Source organism: Marmota marmota, unplaced genomic scaffold (genome assembly GCF_001458135.2).
Source record: "Marmota marmota marmota unplaced genomic scaffold, marMar, whole genome shotgun sequence".
Taxonomy (NCBI): Eukaryota; Metazoa; Chordata; class Mammalia; order Rodentia; family Sciuridae; genus Marmota; species Marmota marmota.
Window position 1 is genome coordinate 812,682 of NW_025999899.1, and position 24,452 is coordinate 837,133.

At 35.2% G+C, this 24,452-nt stretch overlaps 1 protein-coding gene and 1 non-coding gene across 5 annotated transcripts in view; one reads left to right on the forward strand and one right to left on the reverse strand.

Annotated features, from left to right (window-relative positions):
* The window catches only part of Rabep1 (rabaptin, RAB GTPase binding effector protein 1), a 96,464-nt gene that overhangs the window by 34,186 nt on the left and 37,826 nt on the right, over window positions 1–24,452 (forward strand). For 3 of the 4 annotated variants that reach the window (XR_007345686.1, XM_048798372.1, XM_048798371.1), the window contains 4 exons: window positions 7,388–7,591; window positions 9,986–10,146; window positions 13,684–13,803; window positions 20,832–20,991. Coding sequence is in view for 3 of the 4 variants with exons in the window: in XM_048798371.1 (XP_048654328.1) it covers window positions 7,388–7,591; window positions 9,986–10,146; window positions 13,684–13,803; window positions 20,832–20,991 (645 nt within the window). In the remaining variant the exon portion in view is untranslated. The remainder of the gene's footprint in view (window positions 1–7,387; window positions 7,592–9,985; window positions 10,147–13,683; window positions 13,804–20,831; window positions 20,992–24,452) is intronic. The other variant, XM_015505908.2, reaches the window with a different exon arrangement.
* LOC125615148 lies at window positions 3,391–3,497 on the reverse strand. The gene has a single exon (XR_007345704.1). It is a non-coding gene; the product is annotated as a U6 spliceosomal RNA (small nuclear RNA).

Sequence of the window (24,452 nt, forward strand, 5' to 3'; positions counted from 1 at the left end):
GTCACCTAGAGAAACGATTAACCACAATATATTTGGGTGTGGTCTAAAATTTGTATCTATTAAGCTTTACCACTGAACTATATCCTGAGCTCTTTTTAGTTTTTGAGACAGGGTCTTGCTGAGTTATTGAGGACCTCGCTAAATGGTTGAAGCTGGCCTCTAACCTGGGATCCTCCTGCCTCAGCCTACTGGGTTGCTGAGATTATAAGTGTGAACCACCAACCCTGCTTAAGTTGATATTTAACATTTTTAAAGTTTACCCAGGCACTGTGGTGCATGCTTATAATCCCACTTACTTGGAAGCCTGAGGTAGGAGGATTACAATTTCAAGGCCAGCTTTGGCAATTTATTGGGATCCCATCCCAAAATAAAATAATGAAAAGAGCTGGGGATATAGCTCAGTGGTAAAGTGCCACTGAGTTCAATCCTCACTTCCAAAATAATAAATAAACTAATTATTTTATGTTTCAAAAGATATGAACAGTGCTTGTTACAGTAGCACACATACTAAAATTAGAATTATATATGGCTCCTGCACAATAATTACTTGCAAATTCATGAAGCATTACATATTTTAAAAATATATGAAGTATACATTCTATCATCAGTACATAAAATTCAAATTAAAACTTCATGATTTGAAACATTTAGTGCAATCAAATCTTCAAGGAACAAGTAGTCTCAGTCTTTTCTCCTGGGTCAGAGCTATACAATTTATTTTGTGGGATTACTATAACCTTAATACCTATCAAGAAGCACTAATACTACTGTAACTGACCAATTTTACTTATGATCCTAGAGCTTAAAATCTTAAATAAAATTGATGTTAGTAGTGTTAAAAAACGGTATACTACTAGAAGTGCTTACTATGGATGCAAAAGTAATTTACCATTGAACATCTGTTGATATAACTGACTTCATTAGCTGATTAGCGGATTCCCTTGGATTTCCAGGACAAAAGACTATGTCATTTGAGAATAGTAAATAGTTTCACATCTTATATGACTTCTTTTCCAATATAGATTCCTTTTATTTATTTTTTCTTCATTTCCCCACTTTGGTCTAATGGTCCTGAACAGAACCTCAGTCTAGTGCTAAAATAAATGGTAAGAATGGACATCACTGTCTTGTTCTATAATCTATTGATGGGTCAAGTGCTGAACCATCCTTGCATTCCTGAGATATATTCCACTTGGTTATGCTGTGTTATTTTTTTTGGTGTGTGTTGTTGAATTTGATTTGTTGGTACTTTGTTGAGTATTTCTACATTCATATTTCTAAGAGATATTTTTCCAAGTTTCTTTGTTCTAAAGTCTTTTTTGGTTTTAATATCAGGATAATACTCACCTCAAAGAATGTCCCCCCAGTCTATTTTTTTTTTGGCCATAGTTTTAGAAAGTAATGGTGTTAGCTCTGCCTTTAAATTTAGTAATATGTTATATTCAATAATATGCCATTATATAGCCTCACATACATAATAGTGGAATTCATTGCTAATGCTGAATAATTCTTAAATCATATTATGATCTCCTCATGAGGGAAAAACTTAAATTTTATAATTTTATAATTATTATTATTTTTTAATTTTAGTGAGTTGGCTAGGGATACTTCTGGTAAAATAAAGAATCAGAGAACTGATAACAGGCCTTCTTGTTTCACCAGGAGATATATGTTATAGGTTTCTATTACAAACATTGTCACAGAGTAAGATAATTTCCCTTTAGTTACTAGTTTAGAGTTTCCACTACCAAGGAGTATTAAATTTTATTGATTGTCTTTTTCTGTTTTTTTCATTTTCAAAAGCATTAACATAAATAATATACTTAATAAAAGTAGTAAAATAAGTTCAAAACTTGTATTCTGAAAACTTCAAAACACTGTTAAGTTAAAGGAAATCTACATAAATGGAAAGACATCCCATATTCATCGATCAGAGGACTTAATATTATTATGAGGCATTATTCCTCAAATTGATCTATAGATCAGTGTAGTATCTTTCAGTATCCCGTATGGTGTCTTTGTAGAAATTGACAAGCTGATCCTAAAATCTGCGTGGAAATTCTAGAGATCTAGAATAGTCACAATAATCTTTTTAAAAAGAACACAATGCAAATATTCACTTTCTATAACTTTGAGACTTACTACAAAGCAACAATAATCAAACATGGCACTAGTATAAGGACAGACATAAATCAATGGAATAGAATTAAGACTCCAGAAATACACCCTTACATATATCATTAGTTGCTTTTCTACAGATGCAAAACAATTCAGCGGGACAAAGATTCATCTTTTCATCAAATTCTGCTGACATTTGGATACCTACATGCAAAAGAATTAAGTTGAACCTCTACCATTAATCCCCCAAATTAGTGCAAAATGCATAAAGACAGATGTGAAAAATGAAAACATAGAGGTAAATCTTTTTGATCTTAGATCAGGCAATATATTTTGTATAAGAGACTAAAAGTAGGAGCAACCAAAGAAAAATCAGACTTCATACCAAAACAAAACAAAACAAAAACCACCACCAACAACAAACTTTTGTGCTTTCAAGGACACCATCAAGAAAGTGAAAAGAAAGGGGCTGGGATTGTGGCTCAGGGGTAGAGCGCTCGCCTAGCATGCATGAGGCACTAGGTTCGATTCTCAGCATCACATACAAATAAATAAATTAAAAAAAAAAAGAATCTCTTTTAAAAAAAAGAAAGTGAAAAGAAAATAAACAAATAGCTAGTAGACATACGAGAAGGTGCTCAAAAGTCATCAGGAAAACAAAAAATTTGAGAATCAGGTATGGTGGCTTACTTCTGTAATCCTAGTGACTCAGGAGGCTTAGGCAGGATTCCAAATTTGAGGACAGCCTCAGCAACTTAGCCACACCCTGCCTTATAATTAAAAAAAGAGGGCGGGTATGGGTTGTTGGGGATGTAGCTCAAGTAGTGTAGCCCTGGGTTTAACCACTAGTTCTGGGGGTAAAAATGATAGCCAGATGCAGTGGTGCATATTTGTAATCTCAGCAATTTGTGAGGCTAAGGCAGGAAAATTGCATATTTGAAGCCAGCCTCCACAATTTAGTGAGATCTTGTCATAAAAAAAAAAAAAAAGCCTGGTTTTGTAGCTTAGTGTAACAGTATAGCAGAGAAAAACAAAAAAACAAAAACAAAAAATGTAGTGGTGGAATTAAACCCAGAGCCTTGTGCATGCTACACAAGTGAGCCTCATCCCCATCGTTTTAAAACTTTATTTTATTTTAAAACAGATATCCCATTAAGTTGCCCAGCCTGGCCTGGAACTTTGGATCTTCCTGCCTCAGCCCTCTGAGTAGCTAAGATTGTAGGCATGTACCACTGTGCCCAGCTGCTAACATTAGTCTTGTCTTTTTTTTTTTTTTTAATGGAATGCTTTATGAATTTGTGTATCATCCTTGTGCAGGGGCCATGTTAATTTCTTCTGTATTGTTCCAGTTTTAGTATATGTACTGCTGAAGTGAGAATTTATTTTCCATTTTTTAAATGGGTGCATTATAAGTATAGATAATAGTGGAATTTATTGCTATATATTTATACATGCTACAATATAAGAATATAATTTGGTCAACATCATTTCCTAGCAATAACATGATTCTTATTATGAGAAACTTGAAGCTTTCCTACTAAAATCAGGAGCAACAATCTCACTATTGATTTTTTTGGGGGGCGGGTGGGGGGTGGGGTTACCAGGGATTGAACTCAGGGGCACTGGGCCACATCCCCAGCCCTGCTTTGTATTTTACTTAGAGACAGGGTCTCACTGAGTTGCTTAGTGCCTTGCTTTTGCTGAGGCTGGCTTTGAACCCGTGATCCTCCTGTTTCAGCCTCCTGAGCTGCTGGAAGTATAGGCAAGTGGTACTGCGCCCAGCTCACCATTGATTTTTAACATAGTCCTACCTAATGCAGTTAGATGAGAAAAGGAAATGAAAGGTATATGGATTGGGAAAGAATAATAAAACTTTATTTGTTCACAGATGACATGATGTCTATGTAGAAAATGCAAAAAAAAAAAAAAAAAAAACTGGGTATGATGGGGACTTCTGGAACTAGCAAGTGTAGCAATGTTCATGATAAAAGATTAATGAAGAAAAGTCAGTTGCTTTCCTACATACCAGAATGAACAAATGGAATTTGAAATTAAAAACACATTGCCATTTACATTAACATGAAAAAATAAAAATGTTCAGATATAATCTAATAATAGGTATAAGATCTATATGAGTGAAACTATAAAACCATGATGAAAGAATAAAGAGCTGTGCATGGTGGCACATGCCTGTAATCCTAGTTACATAGGAAGTTGAGACAGGGAGATCTCAAGTTCAAGGCCAGCCTCTGCAAATTAGCGAGAACTTGTCTCAAAAAGGGCTGGAGAGGGCAGGGGATATAGTTCAGTTGGTAGAGTGCTTGCCTTGCATGTACAAGGCCCTGGGTTCAATCCCCAGCACCATTTAAACAAACGAAAAAAAAAGGCTGGAGATATGGTTCAATATGATCATCGATTCAATCCCCAGTACTGCAATGGAAAAAAAGGAGCAAAGTAAATAGAGTAATGTCCTATATTCTTGGACAGGAATACTTAGTACGGTCAAGGGGTGAGTTCTTCACAACCTTTTCTGTAGATTCAGAGTAATCCTAGCATGTTATTTTGTAGACACTGACAAAATGATTCAAAAGTTCATATGGCAAGGCAAAAAGACCTAGAATAGTGAATTCAGTATTGGAGGTGAATAACAAAGTATGAGGACTGATACAACCTGACTTTAGGACTTTACATAATGCTACATTATTATTAAGTGAAAGAATAGATAAATAGCTGAGTAGAACAGAGTAGAGAGCCCCCAAAATACACACTTGTAAATATAGTTCAGCTGATTCTTGCCAAAGGAGCAAAGATAATATTTGGAGAAAAATGGTCTTTTCAAATGATGTTGGACATCCACATACAAAACAGTTAGAGACTATTATCCAAAGTGTACAAAGAACTCTTAAAATGCAATGATAGGAAAATAAGCAAAGACCCAAACAGAAATCTCTAAAGAAGATATGCAGTTGGCAAGTAAGTATATGAAAATATGTTCAATATTATATGTTATTAAGGAATTGTAAATTAAAACAATGAGCCAGATGTGGTGGCACATGCTTATAATCCTATCAACTCAGGAGACTGAGGAAGGAGGATCACAAGTTCCTGAGCAACTTAGCAAGGCCCTGTCTCAAAAATAAATAAAAATGGCTGGGGGTGTGGCTTAGTGGTAAAGCTCTCCTGGGTTCAATCCCCAGTGCCAAAAATAAAAAATAAATAAAACAATGAAATAATAAATATTATAAAGTAATATAAGTAATGCTGTGTTAGACAGTATAATATTAGCATGAGAATAGACAATTTTACACCTATTAGAATGGTCCAGATTCAAAATACAGATAATACCAAATCCTTGTAAGGACACAGAGCAACAACAATTTTCATTCATTGCTGAGGAGAATGCAGAATGGTGTATCCACTTTAGAAGACTGTTTATGGTTTATTTTAAAACTAAACATAATTCATATTTGATTTTGCAGTCATTATACTTGCAATTTATACAAATATCTTGGAAACCTATGTTTGCACAAAAATCTGCACACAGATGTGTATAGCAACTTTATCCATAATTGTCACAACTTGTCGTACTTTTTTCCTCATGTTTTGTGGTACTGGGAATGGACACTGGCTTTCAACATGATAGGCAAGCACTCTATCATTGAGTTACATCCCCAGCAAATTGTCACAACTTTGAAGCAACTGAGATGCCCATCAGTCAGTGAATGGATAAATAAATTGATATAGCCAGACAGTGGTATATAACTATGCTAAAAGAAATAAGCTGTCAAGTCATGAACAGAGAGGAACTTTAAATGTATATTACTAAATGAAAGAAGGGAAATTGAAAAGATGATATAATAAGTGACTCCAAGTAAAAGACATTTTAGAAAAGGCAAAACGGGGCTGGGTTTGCGCAATAAAAAGAGCAGTGATTGCTAGGAGTGGAATGAGGGAGGAATGAATAGGAAGAGCTCAGGATTTTTAGGGCAGTGAAACTATTTGGACAATAGATACTACAGTGATGATACATGTCATTATACATTTGTCAAAACCCATAGAATGTATACCAGGAGTGAACCTTAATGTAAATTATGTATGGACTATGGGTGATAATTGCCAATGTAGGTTCACCAGTTATATGATTATATTATTGTGGTGCAGGATATCTAGAGGGGAGAGAGTGGTATGTATATTAGAATATGGGGTGTGTGGGAAATATTTTATACTTCTCAATTTTTTTTGTGACTCTAAAGCTGCTCAGAAAAAGTTTGTTAATTAAAAAATAAATCTGAGATTTGGCTCGGTATATGTGGAGTGCATATGGATGGATCAGGCAAGATATGTGTATGGTTGATGGAGCTGGCTGGTAGATTCACGGGGCTTATAATAACTTTGGATATTTGGTGGGGGAAATCCCCCTATATTATTTGAAACTATTATGACCTTTGTTATTAAACTTTTATTATGTAAAAATTTAAATGTGCACACACCTGTTATTGCTGCAACTCAGGAGGCTGAGACAGGAGGATGGCAAGTTCAAGGTTAGGTTCAGCAACTTTTCCCCTGTCTCAAAAAAAATAAATAAATAAGGGCTGTGGATGTAGCTCAGTGGTAAAGCACCCCTGGGTTCAATCCCCAATACAAAACAAAACAAGTATACAAGAGTAGACAAAGTAATATAAGTAATGCTGTGTTAGACAGTATAATATTAGCATGAGAATAGACAAATAGATCATATTTATACAGTGGAGTTCCCAAACCAGACCTGTGTATATGGAGATTTGATGATGATGCAGATGGCAGTATCAAATTGTGAAAAGACTGGAATGGTGGTTATAGAACAATGAGAACTCACAGTTGTTGTACTGATAATTTTTAATCCCCATTTTGTACTTGTGGACACTTAGGCCAGAGAGTTTAAATAAATTGCCAGATTTCATTTAGTCAGTGGTGGAAGAGCCTAAATATAGCTCTAAAACTATGACCTTAACCACTGTATCATTAGATAGTTAATAATTTACTTGTGGTACCCAGCATAGTTAAATCTTATCTCTTGCAAATGGTGTCACTTTCTATGTTAACCTTTTCTTTTTTTTTTTTTTTTTGTGGTGCTGGGATTGAACCCAGGGCCTTGTACATTCGAGGCAAGCACTCTTACCGACTGAGCTATATCCCCAGCCTAACATTTTTAAAATCTAAATTTCTTCACTAGATTGTCAGCCTGATAAAGTGAGCGCCTCATTAATAGAATGTCTTTACTTTTTTCCAGAGGATCTGAAGAGGCAAAATGCAGTATTACAAGCTGCGCAGGATGATTTGGGACACCTTCGGACACAGCTGTGGGAAGCTCAAGCAGAGATGGAGAATATTAAGGCAATTGCGACAGTCTCTGAGAATACCAAGCAAGAAGCTATAGATGAAGTGAAAAGGCAGTGGAGGGAAGAAGTTGCTTCCCTTCAGGCAGTTATGAAAGGTAAAGACAAAGATCAGTTCTATGGCTTTCTAAGATAACCAAATTTTAGCAGTAAGAATATTTTCACACAGTCTGAATGTATATCCTGAGTTCATTTGTGGCTTTATGTGCTGTCATCTTCAAAGATGTACTGTCAGATAAAAGGGAAGTAGGACAGGTGTAGTGACATGTACCTATAATCTCAGCTACTTAGGAGGCTGAGGCAGAAGGATTGAAATTTTGAGCCTGGGTGATTCAGCAAGACCCTCTCTCAAAATTAAATTTAAAAGCCAGGTGCAGTGGTGCATGGCTGTAATCCCGGCGGCTTGGGATGCCGAGGCAGAAGGATTGCAAGTTCAAAGCCAACCTTGGCAACTTAATGAGACCCTGTCTCAAAATAAAAAATAAAAAGGGCTGGGGATGTAGCTCCATGATTAAGTGCCTCTGGGTACAATCTCTGCTAAAGTGCTTGGTTAGCTCATACAAGGTCCTGAGTTCTATCCCCACCACTGCTGGGGGTGGCGGGGGAGGAAGTCAGCCGTGATACTGTAAATGGATGTATTATTCTGTCTTTAACAGATTTAGTAATAAAGAGTATAATGAGAGTATTATAGAGATAATACATTAAATGAAGACTACAGTTAATTGTTAGGTATAAAGCAGGGCTTAAATATGGGATTTATGAGTTAGGTATATAATGTTATTGAATAAGGTGTGGGCACAGGGAATGTAATAAACTAGAGAGAGCTGCCATGCAGAAGACAAAGTGATTACACTTAATAGCTGTAGCTGATTATTGCTTTTCTGGTCTAGTGTTGCCATGTTGTTTAGATTTTTGTATGTGAAATCTTCACTGCGCTAAAGGGGATAGAATGATCTAAGAGTTAGGATATCTTTATGGGCTTCTAGTCTGAGACATTTGTTTGAAGGAAGTATTGTAGTTTGGCCTCTATCTCCTTTTGGGACTAATATTGAATTGCATTTTCCACATTTCTGAGAAGATAATGACAAAAATGAAATAACTTCTCCCTGAACCTTTGTGATTGTAGAATTAGTTAACATGATAAATGTGACTCCTGCAGTATCTTCACATTCGTATGTCATTTTTTCCTTAGTGTTCTTTGTGAGAAGACAAGCCCTAATTCTGAGTCTCTAGTTATCAAGTAAAGATTACTCTAGGCTTCCTTTAACAAATCTGATTATAGTGGTTTCCTCAAACAGGAGTTAGTTTTTCTCATTAAAGTCCAGCAGGTAATCTAGGACAAGTTAAATGGTCCTGTGATGTCACTAGAGTCCCTAACTTCTGCAGTCCTTCTGTTCCTTCATCCTTGCATGTGGTTTTCAACTTTGTTTTTGCCTCATAGCTCACAAATGATTGCTCTTCCTCTAGTCTGCATCAGAAAAGCAAGTTTTCAAGAAACTACCAACATACACTCCCCTCATACTTTGTTGACCAAGTGTATAGTCACCATAATTACAAGGAAACTGGAAAGTGTAGTTCCTATTTTTATTTTTTGTGGTGTGGTAATCCAACCTAAGGCTCATGCATGTGAGAAAAGCACTGAAATACACCCCCAGCATGAAAATGTTTATTTTATTTTTGTGCTGGGGATTGAACTTAGGGTTACTTAACCATTGAGCCACATCCCCACCACTTTTTGCATTGTTGTTGTTTTGTTTTTGAGACAGGGTCTTGCTAAGTTACTTAGGGCCTCGATAAGTTGCTGAGGATGGCCTCAAACTTGAGACCCTCCTGCCTTAGCCTCCAGTGTCACTGGGATTACAGGGTGTGCCACCACACCTGACTTGAAAATGTAGATTTTAAATTGGGCACATTGACTTCCTAAACAAAACTTGGTTTTATTAGTAAAGAAGACGGAGTGAAAATTAATAATCAATGTGTCTATCACATAATGTTTTAAGATTACATTTAAATGTAAATATAAATACTTCATAGAATTTATTTCAATTAGTATCTTTGGTTATAGTACAATATTCAAGAAATAAATCCATTTCCTCCACTTCCAGGTATTTAGACATGTTGTAATTGTCTTGGGTGCCTTGATGGTAGAACACAGATTTTGGAGTTGACTTTTGAGTTCAAGCCTTGTTTATTTATGGTTATGAAACATCGGGTAGACTATTTAATCTATCCTTTGGTTTCTCATCTGTTTATAAAATGTATGTCATAGATTTATTATGAAGATTGGAGATCATAGCTTAATAAAGCCCTTTAATTCTACATATAATAACTAAAAAAAAGGAAAACAAATTAAAAAAAAGAACTAGGAATGTTAGCTTCATTTTTGTGTGAGAGTTAATAGGTTTTCAGAAATTAAGCATAAGATCTTTTTATGACTACAAAATTTTAGTGTACCAATGCTTAGACATGAAATACGTGGTGATGTTTTATAGAAACAGTTCGCGACTATGAGCACCAGTTTCACCTTAGGCTGGAACAGGAGCGAGCACAATGGTCACAATATCGAGAATCTGCAGAAAGGGAAATAGCTGATTTAAGAAGAAGACTGTCTGAAGGTCAAGAAGAGGAAAATTTAGAAAACGAAATGAAAAAGGTACCAAAGAATATGTTCATCTATAGAAATATTTGAATCCAGGTGCAAGTGCTTTAATGAATATGGTTATAGTACTAGATAATGTGTTCCCCTTCTCCTAGACAATGCATGTGACTCACTCCCTTATCTTCAAATCTCTGATTAGACATGAGCACCTCATGAGGCTGTCCTGACCTCCCTATTTCACATTGTAATCTCCCTTTCCCACCTACCACAACTCCTGAGTTCCCATATTTTACTCCAGTTTTTCCTCTTTCCATGTCTTTCACATAATGTATTTTATATTAAAGTAATCTTTAAAATATGGTATATATAGGAGCTGGGATTGTGGCTCAGTGGTAGAGCGCTTGCCTAGCACGTGCAAGGCCCTGGGTTCGATCCTCACTCAGCTCCACATAAAAATAAAATAAAGATATTGGGTCCAACTACAACTAAAAAAAAATATTGTGTGTGTGTACACACACACACACACACACACACACACACAAGTGCTTGCCTAGCATGTGTGAAGCACTGGGTTCAATCCTCAGCACCACAATGGAATATTATACACACAATGGAATATTATTCAGCCTTAAAGAAGAATGAAATGATGACAATTGCCAGTAAATGGATGGAACCAGAGAATATTATGCTAATCGAAATAAGCCAATCCCAAAGAACTAAAGGCTAAATGTTTTCTCTGATATGTGGATGCTAATTCACAATGGGGGTGGTGAGAATAGAGGTATTTTGGACTATACAGAAGGGAGTGAAGAAGGAGATGGTCATGGGGATAGGAATAATAATAGAATGAATCAGAGATTATTACCCTATATGCATATATGACTGTACGACCTGTGTAACTCTACATCATGTATAACCAGACGAATGATGTTATAACTCCGTTTATGTATGATGTGTCAAAATGCATTCTGCTGTCAGTGTTTAACTAATTAAAACAAATAAAAATATATTACAAATAATAAAGTCATCTTTATAAAGATTTCCTTAGAATTGTCTCAATTTAAATTCTTGGGTTATAGTAAAATATCGAAATAAGCCCTTTTTTTCCTACTTTCAGGTAGGTAGATAAGGTGTCATGTTGTATTTGTCTTGGGGACCATAAAAAACATCCTATGATAAAAATCATAAAAATCATCCTAAGATGATTTCTCTCTTATGGATTTCTCTCTTGGTGAGGCATTCTTTATAAAACAATGCATGTATTTTTTTAAACATTTTTTTTAAAGTTGTCAATGCATCTTAATTTGCTTATTTATATGTGATGCCGAGGATCGAACCTGTGCCTCACACATGTCAGGCAAGTGCTCTACCCCTGAGCTACAAACCCAGCCCTCAATGCATGTATTTTTATAAGCACATATTTCTTTAAAATAGTTTGTTTTTTATTGTGTTTATTATTCGCCACCTTTCTTTGTTAGAATAAAATTCCATGTTAGTAGAAATCTTTTTTATTTGCCTAGAATAGAATCTAACACATAGGTTTTTTTTTTAATATTTATTTTTTAGTTGTAGTTGGACACAATACCTTTATTTATTTTTATGTGGTGCTGAGGATCGAACCCAGGGCCTTGCACATGCTAGGCGAGTGCTCTAATGCTGAGCCACAACTCCAGCTCCACATAGGTGTTTAATAAATGTTTTTTGCATAAGGCTCATTGCTTAATGATTGCACTTAAACCAAAATTTTAGAACAGGTGTCAGTTTTCCTTCTTTCTCAGTTTACCTTGGTTCCTGTGTGACAGAATGCTTGAGATATTACCATCTAATGCCTGAACACAAGGCTACTAAATATGAGACATTTTATCATTGAGAAAATATAAATAACCTTTTGCCCAGTTTGATAATTAAGCTAAGTATTTTTTTATTTATATATATACATATTTTTAAATATACATACATATTTTGTTATTGGACCTTTAATTTATTTATTCATTTATATGTTGTGCTGAGATGGAACCCAATGTCTCACCCATACTAGGCAAGTGCTCCACTACTGAGTTACAACTTCAGTTTACATCCATGTTTTTAAAACCACATTATCTTAAAATTTTCAAAATAAATTTTTGTCAATAGGAGCATGATCTTCTATTACTAATCCAAATAATGTACATATTTGTTACTTCTGTAATATGCCACTTTGTTATTTAAAGTGCTTTAATTTTTAAAATAAACTTTACTTTAGAACCATTTCTGATTAACAGAAAATTTATAAGATAGTAGACAGTTCCTATATGTTCCATGCCCAGTTTTTCTTATTGATTTTTATATTAATATGATATATTTGTCACAGTTAATAAACTCATATCCACTCATTATTACTAAGATACATTCTTTGTATTCAGATTACTTTAGTTTTCACCTAATATCCATTTTTTTCTGTTCATAGATCTTTGTCCGGGATACCACATTGACTCTTCTTGATTATTACAGTTTCTCAGATTTTCCTTGCCTTTAATGACCTTTCTTTGATTTTTAACGATGCTCTTTAAAACTTTGTTTACAATGACATCTAACACTTGGAATTGTGAGGTTATATTTGTATTAATAAATAACTATGGGGGCTAGGGTTGTGGCTCAGTGGTAGAGTGCTTGCCTAGCATGTGTGAGGCACTGGGTTCAATCCTCAGCACCACATAAAAGTAAATAAAAGGTCCATTGACAACTACAACTAAAAAAAAAAAGATAATAATAAAAAAAGAAATAACTATGATACACTTTTTACTTTCTCTCACCTTTTCCCCCTACCTCCAAATGATCTTTGTCAAGTGATCCCAAACTAACTGTGAAGATGTTTAAAACTAACATGTCTTTTCCAAACAGTACTTAGTTCAAAATAAAATAAATGAAGATTGTAAGGATTTAAAAACAAAGTGAATATGAATTGTTCTTTTCCAGGGGATATGTTTTTTTTTTTTTGAAAGTCCCTTTTATATTTGTGCATATGTTTCCCTGTCCTAAACAATTTGGGATAAATTTTTGCTCATTTACATTGAGTGACTAAGGTTAATTTTCATATTTATTAGCAGGAAGAACTCCAGCTTTTCGAGTTGTCGTTTCTCTGTGTGTGTATGTATATATTAAAAAATGAAAATTTAGTTTCTCATCAGTTTACTAATTTATAGTAATGGATTATTAGTATATTTATTATTATAAATATACTAATTTATAGTAACGTGTCAAAAGAAAAATAAAGAAGGGCTGGGGATGTCACTCAGTGAAGAGCACCCGAGTTAAAAAAAAAAAAAAAAGGAAATTATGTTTTATTAACATAGTAACCAGGAGTTGAAAAAATATTTATTGTGTGCATTTTCGGTTATACATGAGATACTTACTAACTCAGTTACTCAATTAAAAAATCAATTTTTCTATTTCAAATTGTAAATTAAATATTTGGCAAAACCCTGATTATGACTTGACATTTAAAGTTAGATTCAGTTTAATTTTCTGAATGTCAGTAAAGTGCTTGGTGTAGTTATTTGTAATACTCGTTTTTATGAGTAAGTTGTACCATTTAATTCTTTTTAACCATAGGCCCAAGAAGATGCTGAAAAACTTCGGTCTGTTGTGATGCCAATGGAGAAGGAAATTGCAGCTTTGAAAGATAAACTGACAGAGGCTGAAGACAAGATTAAAGAGCTGGAGGCCTCAAAGGTTGTGAAACATTGAAATCCATCTGCCCTAATGCCATGAGCAAAATTAGAATCATTAAGGGGGAAAAACTAATTTAGACTATGAGTCTTAAAAATCTTGCTTTTGGCGGGCACGGTGGAGCACACCTGTAATCCTAGCCACTCAGGAGGCTGAGGCAGGAGGATTGTGAGTTCAAAGCCAGCCTCAAGCAACTTGGTGAGGCATTTAGCAACTCAGTGAGACCCTGGCTGTAAATAAAATACCAGAAAGGGGCTGAGGATGTAGCCCAGCAGTTAAGCACCACTGGCTTCAATCCCCGGTACCAAAAAAAAGAATCTTGCTTTTGTTTATAACATAAAAAAACTGCCTGGTTGAGAACACCTGTAATTCCAGCTACTCAGGAGACTGAGGAAGGATTGCAAGTTGAGGCCAGTGTGGGCAATTCAGGGAGACCCTGTCACAAAATAAAAGGAGCCGGGCATGGTGGCGCACACCTGTAACCCTAGCAGCTTGGGAGTCTGAGGCAAGAGGGATTGCAAACTCAAAGCCAGCCTCAGCAAAATAGTAAGACCCTGTCTCAAAATAAAAAATAAAAAGGGGTGGGGATGTGGTCCCTGGGTTCAGTCCCTGGTACTAATAAATAAGTAAGTAAGTAAATAAAATAGAGTGAGGGTGGGGTGGGGGAGCTGGTGATGTACCTCAGTAGTTGAGTATCTGCCTTGCACATGTGAAGTCCTTGGTTGAATCCCTAGTCCCACCACCATCACCACTAAAGCAAACAAACAAACAAATAAAAGCATTGAGATGATTTCTCTCTTATGGATATTTTAAATAATTATAATAATGATGTCCTATCATAAATTGCTACCTTGTTTCAAATTTAATGTTTATTTTCTTATCAAAATGATTCAATCTCATTAATTTTTTTTATCTTGGAAAATAAACTGTTCAATGTTGACTGTTTTTTGATGCCAGCCCTAGACTTGATCTTTTAACAAGAATGTAACTGTAATAATGACTGACTTTGTTGTCCATAAAGACACACCAGAGAAAATACAAATGGATTGTTGGAAATTTTATTAGGGCCAAGTGTGGTAGTGCAAACATCTAATCTGAGAGATTTGAGGGCGCTGAGGCAGGAGTGTCACAGGTTCGAGGCTAGCCTGAGCAACTTAGCAAGGCCCTAAGCAACTTAGTGAGATTCTCTCTCAAAATAAAAAGGCCTGGGGATGTAGCTCAATGGTAAAGTGCCCTGGGTTTAATCCCAGTAACAAAAAAATGAAAATAGAAGTATAGCTCAGTGGTAGAGTGCTTGCCTAGCATGTATGAAACTCTGGGTTGGATCTCCGGGACCACCAAAATTAAAAAAAAAAAAAAAAAGTAAAGATTAAAAGTAGGAAAGAAACAAATAATGAAAAATGATAACAGCAGAAAACAGGAATATAAAAAAATGGTAATATATCTGTAATCCTAGTAAATGTAAATTGAGACCTACTAAAAGATTTATCAGTTTAACTGATAAACGTAAGTTGATATTGCTTATAAGAGATTCACCTAAAATAAAACCCCAAAGTAAGATTGAAAATAAATACAACTTAGATCCTGTCTCAAAAAGAAATAGGGTATAGATCAGCAGTAGAAGTTCTCTGGGTTCAATCCCCAGAGCCACAAACAAAGAAAAACCAAAATAGAAAAATATACTGTATAAATTCCAGCCAATAGAAAACTGATAGAGGAAGTGTAATATCAAATGGATAGGATAAGGAGGAAAAAACTAATAAAGAGGGAACCTACTTAATAATTCATCAGTAAGATAATTATGAACTTGAATGTGCCTTATGTAGTCTTGAAATATGTGAACTAAAAAGTGACAACTACAAGGAGAAATTGACACAGTTACAGTACGCAATTTGAACTGATCTTTAGAGCAAGGAGAAAAAAATATTAGTAGGGCTACAGGAATTTTGAAAGATCAGGATCATAATTTAGATTTAATATACACATCAAATTTAGATTTAATAGTCAAAAAAGAAAGATAATATTTTGTAGAGCATAGAAGTTAAAATCTCAGCATTTAGTAGTGTGGGTGACCTTGGGAAAAGTTACTTAATCTTACTCTGTTTTTCTTTTCTCAGCTATAAAATGGGGACATTTTATAATACCCTTTATAATACCTTACAAGGATATTATAAGGATGGTTCGAGTTAATAAATATGAACCCTTAGGATAGCATATGGGATATATTATTATTATTAGATACATTATCCTTTTCATGATATATATTAGCATTATGATACATTAAGCTTTTTATTTATTTATTTTTATTTTTTGTGGTGCTGGGAATTGAACCCAGGGCCTTATTCATGGGAGGCAAGCACTCTACCAACTGAGCTATATCCCCAGCCCATTAAGCTTTTTATAGTGTATTTTCAGATACATTTTTTCGTAAGGTCAGAAAGGAATTGTTAACAAATTTCAAAGAATTGATGTTCTACAGATCCAGTTGTCCAATCCCAGATTATTCAGTTATTCACAATAAAAAAGATAGTCAAAATGCTTGGAAAAGGGGGGAAAATCATGGAAAAAGTAATCACAAAATATGTAGAGTGATGGGGATATTTAGCTCAAGAATATTAAGGAAAAAAGAGCTAGGCACAGTGGCCTACGTCTGTAATCTCAGTGGCTTAGGAGGCTGAGGCAGGAGGATCATAAGTTCAGTGCCAGCCTCAGCAACGGTGAGGCATTAAGCAACTCAGTGAGACCCTATCTCTAAATAAAATACAAAATACGGCTGGGGGTGTGGCTCAGTGGTTAAATGTGCCCGAGTTCAAACCCTAACCCTAACCCTAACCCATGCTCCCAATTCCCCCCCAAAAAATGTAAAGGAGAAAATAATAATGGTAAAAACCGAAAGTAAGTGGAAGGAAATAGTACAAGTAAGAGCAGAAGTTAGTGAGATAGAAAAGCAAAAGAATAATAGAGAATAATCAACATATGAGAAATTGGAAAAAGTAATTAGACAATCTCTAATTTAATTAAAGTCTTATCAGGAAAAGTGAAAAAATTTTCTAATCATTAGAAATGAAATGGGACATGATTGCAAATCCTTAGTTAAAAATAGTAAATGCTACAGTGATATACTAATAAACTTGAAAAAATGAAATGAAAAAAATTCTCATGAAATATATTTAGTCAGAATTTTCCCAAGATGACATAGGCAAGGTAAAGTAGTAATTATTGAAGAAAATTAGTCTAGAATCAAATTTTTATTCTTCCTGCCTCCTCTTTCCAAGACATTAAACTCAGTTGATTTTCCAGGCACATTTTTCAGAATCTTTTGGAAAGAGAATCCTTATATTTTATACACTGTGTCAGAGAATAGAAGAGGAAAAAAAATTCTCCTTTCATTTCTGAGACTAGTAGATCCTTACTATAATGAACCAACACATAGAAAGGTAGTATAAGAAAACAAAATCATAGATTTGTCTCAGGAATCTGGAAGTTAAATTTTTTTTAAACATTTGTTAAACTGTTGGGGGTAGGGGTGGAAAACAGCCAGACTTGGTTGTGTACATCGGTAATCCCAGTGATTAGGGAGGCCAAGGCCATAGGATTGCAAGCTCAAAGGGCCCATGGGTAATCTAACAAGTCTCTGTCTCAAAAGACAAACAAAAACTGGAGAAGTAGCTCAGTGGTACAGCACTAGCCTGTGTTCAATCCCCAGTACTGAAGAAGAAGGGAAAAACATATCACAACCAAGTAGGGAGTATTCCCAGCAACTTAAGGATGGCATATCATTCTTTCATGTATCAGGATGGCGTATTACTGTGATGTACCACAAAAAAGACTGCAGAAGAGCAATGTTTGTCTTGGTTTCCGAAGGCCTTTGATAAATTTAAACGTTAAACAAAGGGCTGTTTATCAAACCTTCAGTAAGCACAGTTAACAAATGTTTAGCAGTGTTGGGAACACTATGTGGAGACCTGTGCTCAGGAATTTTGTTGAGGTTGTTTTTGTGGTCCTAGATGATATAGCAAGGCAACATAAAGAAATGAGAAGAACTGGAAAGAATCTGATGAAACTGATTTGATTGTCTACATAGAAAAGCCAGAAAATGCACAACAGATTGTTAGACCAAGTAAGAATTCAACTAGTTGAAAGCTGTTCCAGCAAGGTCAACATAAAAAAAAAAGAGATGTTTCTATACTCCAGTAATGTCCAATTATAGAATGTAGCAGGAAGAAGGATCCCATTCACAATAGCAGAAAAAAACTCTTGATTACCTAAGAATAAACAAAGGTGGGTAAGACCTTTATAGAATACATTATAAATGAAGACCTGTGTGTATACTCCTGATAAAAAGCATTGTAAAGTAATCGGTATACTCCCAATTTAATCTGTAAATTCAGATTAGATCATAGCATTCCTACAGGGAAATAACAGATCAGGAATACACCCAGCAAAATTTTAAAGAAGACATGGCAGTAGACTTGCTCTACCTACTATTTATTAAGATAGTTTGTCCCTGGTTTCTGGATAAACAAATGGATCAATGAAACAGAATAGTGAGCCCAGAGATAGATTCATATGTCTGGAAATTGGTAAGTGGCAGGTGACATTACAAATTAGTGGAGAAGGGTGGGCTGCAGGTATAGCTCAGTTGGTAGAGTGCTTGCCTCGCATGTACAAGGCCCTGGGTTTGATCCCTAGCACCACAAAAAAACAACAGCAAACAAAACCAAGACAAATTAGTGGCGAAGGTACAGATTGTTTGAAATATACTTTTTGCTGAACACTGATGCATACTTGTAATCCCAATGATTCTGGAAGTGGAGGCAGGAGGATTTCAAGTTTGAGTCCGGCCTGAGCAGCTTAATGAGACCCTGTTTCAAAATAAAAAGGGCTGGGGTTGAAGTTCGATGGTAGAGCACCCTTGTTCAATCCTCAGTATAAGGGATTGGGGGCAGGAAGATTTTCAAATAGTTATATGTTCAGAATAAAGTGAAATGAACTTTATACCTTATGGAAATTAATTTCGGTTAATTAAAAATCTAAAAGTGAAAATTAAATCTTTAAAACTTTCAGATATTAAAAAACAGTATGGGGCTAGGGTGTGGCTCATTGGTAAAGCACTTGCCTAGCACGTGCAAGGCCTTGGAGTTCACAAATGTGCATACAAAAATTGGGGTCAAAAAGAAAACACTATTGATTATGGACAAAACACTGACAAATTTGGCTACCTTAGAATATAATATTCCTTGTTAAAAGGTCTACAAAAAGTTGAAAAAGAGAAGCTGTAGACTGTGAGAAGATATGTATAGCTCCTATTCCTGACAATTAATAGCCCAAATTTATAAAGATTGCCAAGTCCATGCATGACAAAAGGCCCATTGGCAAAACAGGTAAAGTATATGAATGAGTAGCTACAAAAGAGGAAATTAGATAGTCAAGGAATGTAAAAAAAATAATATCTGGCTATACTAAGAAATCAGAAAAATACAGATGAAAGTGGGATACCATTTTAACCAGGTTATAAATCTTACAGAATAAATTTGTTACATTCAACTTACTGCTGTAGTGTTTCAGCTACTGTCATAACATCAGATCCCAAGTTCACTATTTTGGGGTTCTTGATGTGGGGGAGTCCTTGTTACTTCTTTCTACTTTCTCCTGATACCATATGGATCGATCGATCTCTCTCTCTCTCTCTCTCTCTCTCTCTCTCTCTCCGTTTTTGTGGTACTGGGCCTCATTCAGGTTTCTCTTTCAGTCTTTCAGTGGTTTGTCCTCAGCTATACTATTACTCTGTTACCTGGATTTTTGTAGATGTCCGTAAGTTTTTGATGAGTTGTTAGGGTTGTAGAATTCAAAGAAATAAAAATATTATGCTGCTGCTTCCACTATCTTCCCAGAGTCTTCTTAATAGCTTTCAAATATTAGAAATTCACTAATTTTTAATTCAGTTGAAATCTTTATTCTAAGAAGTTAGAGCTGGTAGAGTTAGCAGTTGTATACTGTCATTTATAATGGCTCTTTTGTCTCTTCATTACCATTTGATGATAACAGGTGTCAGGGAAAGCACTTTGCTTTGTTTGGTTAGTGCCTTGTGGTTGACTGACGACCTCCAGTAAAGCATCAAATTGCAGTGTCAGTAATCATTTTAGTCTGACTAGTACGGTGTAATGGTCTAGGAATAAGGATAACTGAAAACAGATAAGCCAGCTGTTTGAAGAAATAGAAAAAGGCTGAAAGTGACCTTGAGTATGAAATTAGATATAGTATAGCCATGTAAAAAGCTAAAAGTTAACTAAATGGTTAGAATTTAGAATGAACAATTTATGTGAAAGTATAAAAAAGTGACTTACAATCCTAGATTTTCTGGTTATATCTATTTCAAATATTAGGCTGTGTTGTTAATATTCTAGGTATTACAGTTTAATTGTTTAACAAAAATAAAGCACTTTATAAAATGATGTGATTTTAAAAAATATTATGCCCTTATGTGATTAGTGGCACATAAGGGCACTACTTCTCATCAAGACTTCCTTTCTTTTAATTTCCATGAATAAGTATTGGTGAAAATTTCTCCTTTTTATAAATTTAAGATATTTGGAATTACCTTACCAGAAATTGAAGAAAATCAAAGTTACAAGAATAGGTTGTCATTTTTATCTTTAGAAATTAGCTGCTATTTAAAAAACTCAATCCATACCTGATGTTACTAAGTATGGGATAAAATAAGCACCTGCATTGCTCTGAAAATGAAAATGGAACTTTTTTGAAAAGCAGACTATAAAACAATTATGCGTAATTTCAGTTGCATATTTATTCAGGTGATGGAATTATGGATAACATCTATTAATTATGTTATTTTCCAAGTTTTCTTTCATAAGTATGTATTTGTTTTAGAATTAAAATTATTAATGTTAATTTTGTGTATACATAAATTTATGTAAAAGTAAATGTAAATTTTTTCCAGAACTTACCTTTTTTTATTTTTTTAAGTACTGGACATTATACCTAATGTAGAAACTGTTGTGAAATTTCAGTTTGATAGATGCATCATCTTTCAGGTTAAAGAACTGAATCATTATTTGGAAGCTGAGAAATCTTGTAGGACTGATCTAGAGATGTACGTAGCTGTTTTGAATACTCAGAAATCTGTTCTACAGGAAGATGCTGAGAAACTCCGGAAAGAATTGCATGAAGGTAAATGTATGTTCTAAATATTTTTATTTCAGTCTTAAAGATAACTATGTTAGCAATTTGATATTAACTAATAATAACAAATTTTGAAATTCCAATTCAAGCTGGGCACTGTGGCACACATCTGTAATCCCAGCAGCTTGGGAGGCAGAGGCAGGAGGATGGCAAGTTCAAAGCCAGCCTCAGCAACAGTGAGGCATTTAACAACTCAGTGAGACCGTGTATCTAAATAAAATACAAAATAGTGCTGGGGATTTGGCTCAGTGGCTGTGATTCAGTGGTCTAGTGATTCAGTTTAAGCTTTGTAGTCAATTTGAATGTTCTTATGCAAAGCTGAAGCTGTGAGAACTACTAAAGGTCCTTGGATTGATAGTGCTTTTGTGTTCCTCCATAACTTCAGCAATAACTGTACAAGGTGTGAGCTCTTAGCAGAAAGATAATAAGGCTGGAAATGTGTGCTTATACTGCTTTTGCTTGCATACCCTGTTTGATGGATGTGAATTAGCAAAAGTGAGAATGCGATTGAGAGGGCAGACAATCTATTCTGTGGGCCTTATTAACATTCCTTTTTTTAAAACAGTACTGGGACTTGAATCCAGGGTCTTAGACTTGCTAAGCAAGCACTCTTTCACTGAGCTATATCCATAGCCCTCTTTGTTTTTTATTTTGAGACAAGGGTCTCACTAAGTTACTCATGCTGGCCTTTAATTTGTGATTGTCTTGTCTCAGCCTCCCGAGTTGCTGGGTTACATGTTTGCACCATTGTGTCCAGTTTAACATCCTTTTATTTTTTTCCTAGTTGTGGATATTGAACCCAGGACCTCCTGCTTGTTGGCAAGCTAACCCCCAGCCTCCACCCGCTTTTTTATTTAAATGTTTTTAGTTGTACATGCAGCGTCTTTATTTTGTTGATTTACTTTTATGTGGTGCTGAGAATCAAACCCAGTGCCTCACACATGGAGGCAGGTGCTTTACTGCTGAGCCACACCCCAGCCACCACCCCCAGCCCTTTTTGGAATTACCTTACCAGAAATTGTTTTACTATTTATTTATTTATTTTTGTTTTATTATTTATTTATTTATTTTTAACAGGCCTGGGGATTGAACCCAGGGGCACTCTACTACTGAGCTACACCCCTAACCCTTTTTTAAAAAATACTTATTTTTCAGTTTTCGGTGGACACAACATCTTTATTTTATTTTTATGTGGTGCTAAGGATCGAACCTAGCACCCCGTGCATGCCAGGCGAGCGCGTTACCACTTGGGCCACATCCCCAGCCCAACTCCTAACCCTTTTTAAACTTTGAGACAGCCACACTAAGTAAGTTGCCCAGGCTGGCCTCAAACTTGTGATCTTCTTGACTCAGCCTCCATTGTAGTTGAGAGTAGTTGTAGATATAGTTGTAGATGTTCATATCTATATACTCAGTTAACATCCCTATTTTTTTTTTTTTTGGCACCTGGGACTGAACTTGGGTACTTGACCACTGAGTCACATCCCCAGCCCCATTTTGTATTTTATTTAGAGACAGGGTCTCACTGAGTTGCTTAGCGCCTCGCAGTTGCTGAGGTTGGCTTTGAACTCTTGATCATCCTGTCTCGTCCTCCTACGCTGCAGGGATTATAGGCGTGTGCCCAGCAGTAACATCCTTGTTTTTAAGGGACTATTTTGGATTTTACTAGTCTTGTAGGAGAGTGACGTATACATTGACTCTGTATTTTCTAAAACAGGTATGGAAGGAAAAAGTAACCCTAAAACTTACAAATGAGCTAATTTTATACACTAAATAACAAGGTCTAGCAGCAGATTTAATAACTGCTTTTTTTCTTTTTGTACTGGGAACTGAACCCATTTAGCCTTTTTATTTTTGTTTAGAGACAGGGTCTTGCTAAATTGCTGAGGCTGGCCTCAAACTTTTGATCCTCTTGCCTCAGCCTCCCAAGTTGCAAGGATTATAGTTGTGCTCCACCATGCTGGGTTTAACTACTGTCATTTTGAAATAGTGTTGTGCATAAATGATACATTAAGAGGTCTGCTGGATTGGGGATATAGTTGGTAGAGTGCTTGCCTTGCGTGCACAAGGCCCTGGGTTCAATCCCCAGCACCCCCCGCAAAAAAAAAAATCTGCAACAACTGTAGTACAGATAAAAATATCTATGATTTCTAATGATGGTCAAGTCATGTTTTTTCTTCTACTGTATTGCCTAGACTTTACAGTGAAGGAAATGGTGAATTTCAGTTAGAGAATATTGAAAATAAAGATTTTTTTTTTCCTTATCCTAGTATATGGATTCCTTGAAATCCTAGACTTGTTGCAGCTTATACTAGCAACATTTTAATGTGCAGGATTTGGAGTGTGTTGATAGAATTCTAACAGAATTTAAGTACATTCAGTGCTATGGAAAACAGAGTCATAAATAACTTAGCCATATATTTATTTTTTTCCAAATAGTGGAATGCTAAAATGATATAAACCTAAAAAATTGTTTCAGAAAACATTATGAAAATAACCCAAACTTTGAGTGGGTCTTTGGCCTTCAGGACATACTTTTTAAATATTTCTACTGTTACAATCAAACAGATAACCATACTGTCAAAGGGTTTCCAAAAGAAGTACAGTCTTGGTTTAAACTTTGTATCCCAGCTCTTTTAGAATAAGTTGTTGAGGTTATCAAACCTTCTAATATATCTGAGACAAGTAATTGAGAAATTATAATGAAAATGAGGAAGGGATAAGAGAAGTAATTTTGTTCTAAAATGGCTACAAAAAATAGTGTTTTTAAGTGAAAGAGAGAAAAGTTGAGCAGCAGTTTAATTTGCTGCCTAAATTGGGGGAATTAGATATGCAATCAAATTAATTTAAGTGCCTGTTATAGGTGCTATGCTGGGAAGTATGTTAGGATATAGCAATGTCACCAACAAAGGCCCAATTCTTTTTTCTTAGGAATAGATGAGTTTTTTAAAAGAAATTATTCTTTAATATTTTTTTTTTTGTTTGTTTGTTTTTTTTAGATGGAACTCTCACTGTGTTTTCTAGACTGATCTTGAACTTCTAGGCTTAGGTGATGTTTCCACCTCAACTCCCCAAGTAGCTGGCACTACAGCATGTCCCATTGTGCCTGGCTAAAAAAAGTTATTCTTAGTAGAGTTTAGCTTGTTCTTTTTTTGTCATTGTTTTGTTTTCTTTTATTAAGTGAAGTTTTAAGAGAGGGGTGAATACTTGACAGGAGTCTGAGGGGAGTATGGCATGCAAGGCCATTTGCATGTGGTACAGCTAGTTAAGGAAGTAGAAGAGAATAGTTCAGCGCGATTAGGATGCAAGAGAAAATGGGCAAAGTGTAATATTGGAACAGTGAACATGGACTAGATCATGGTGGTCTTATGCTCAGGATGTTGAACTTTATCAGATTGGCTTTAAAGAGCCTCTTCAGAGGCTTTTTTTTTTTTTTTTTTTTTTTTTTT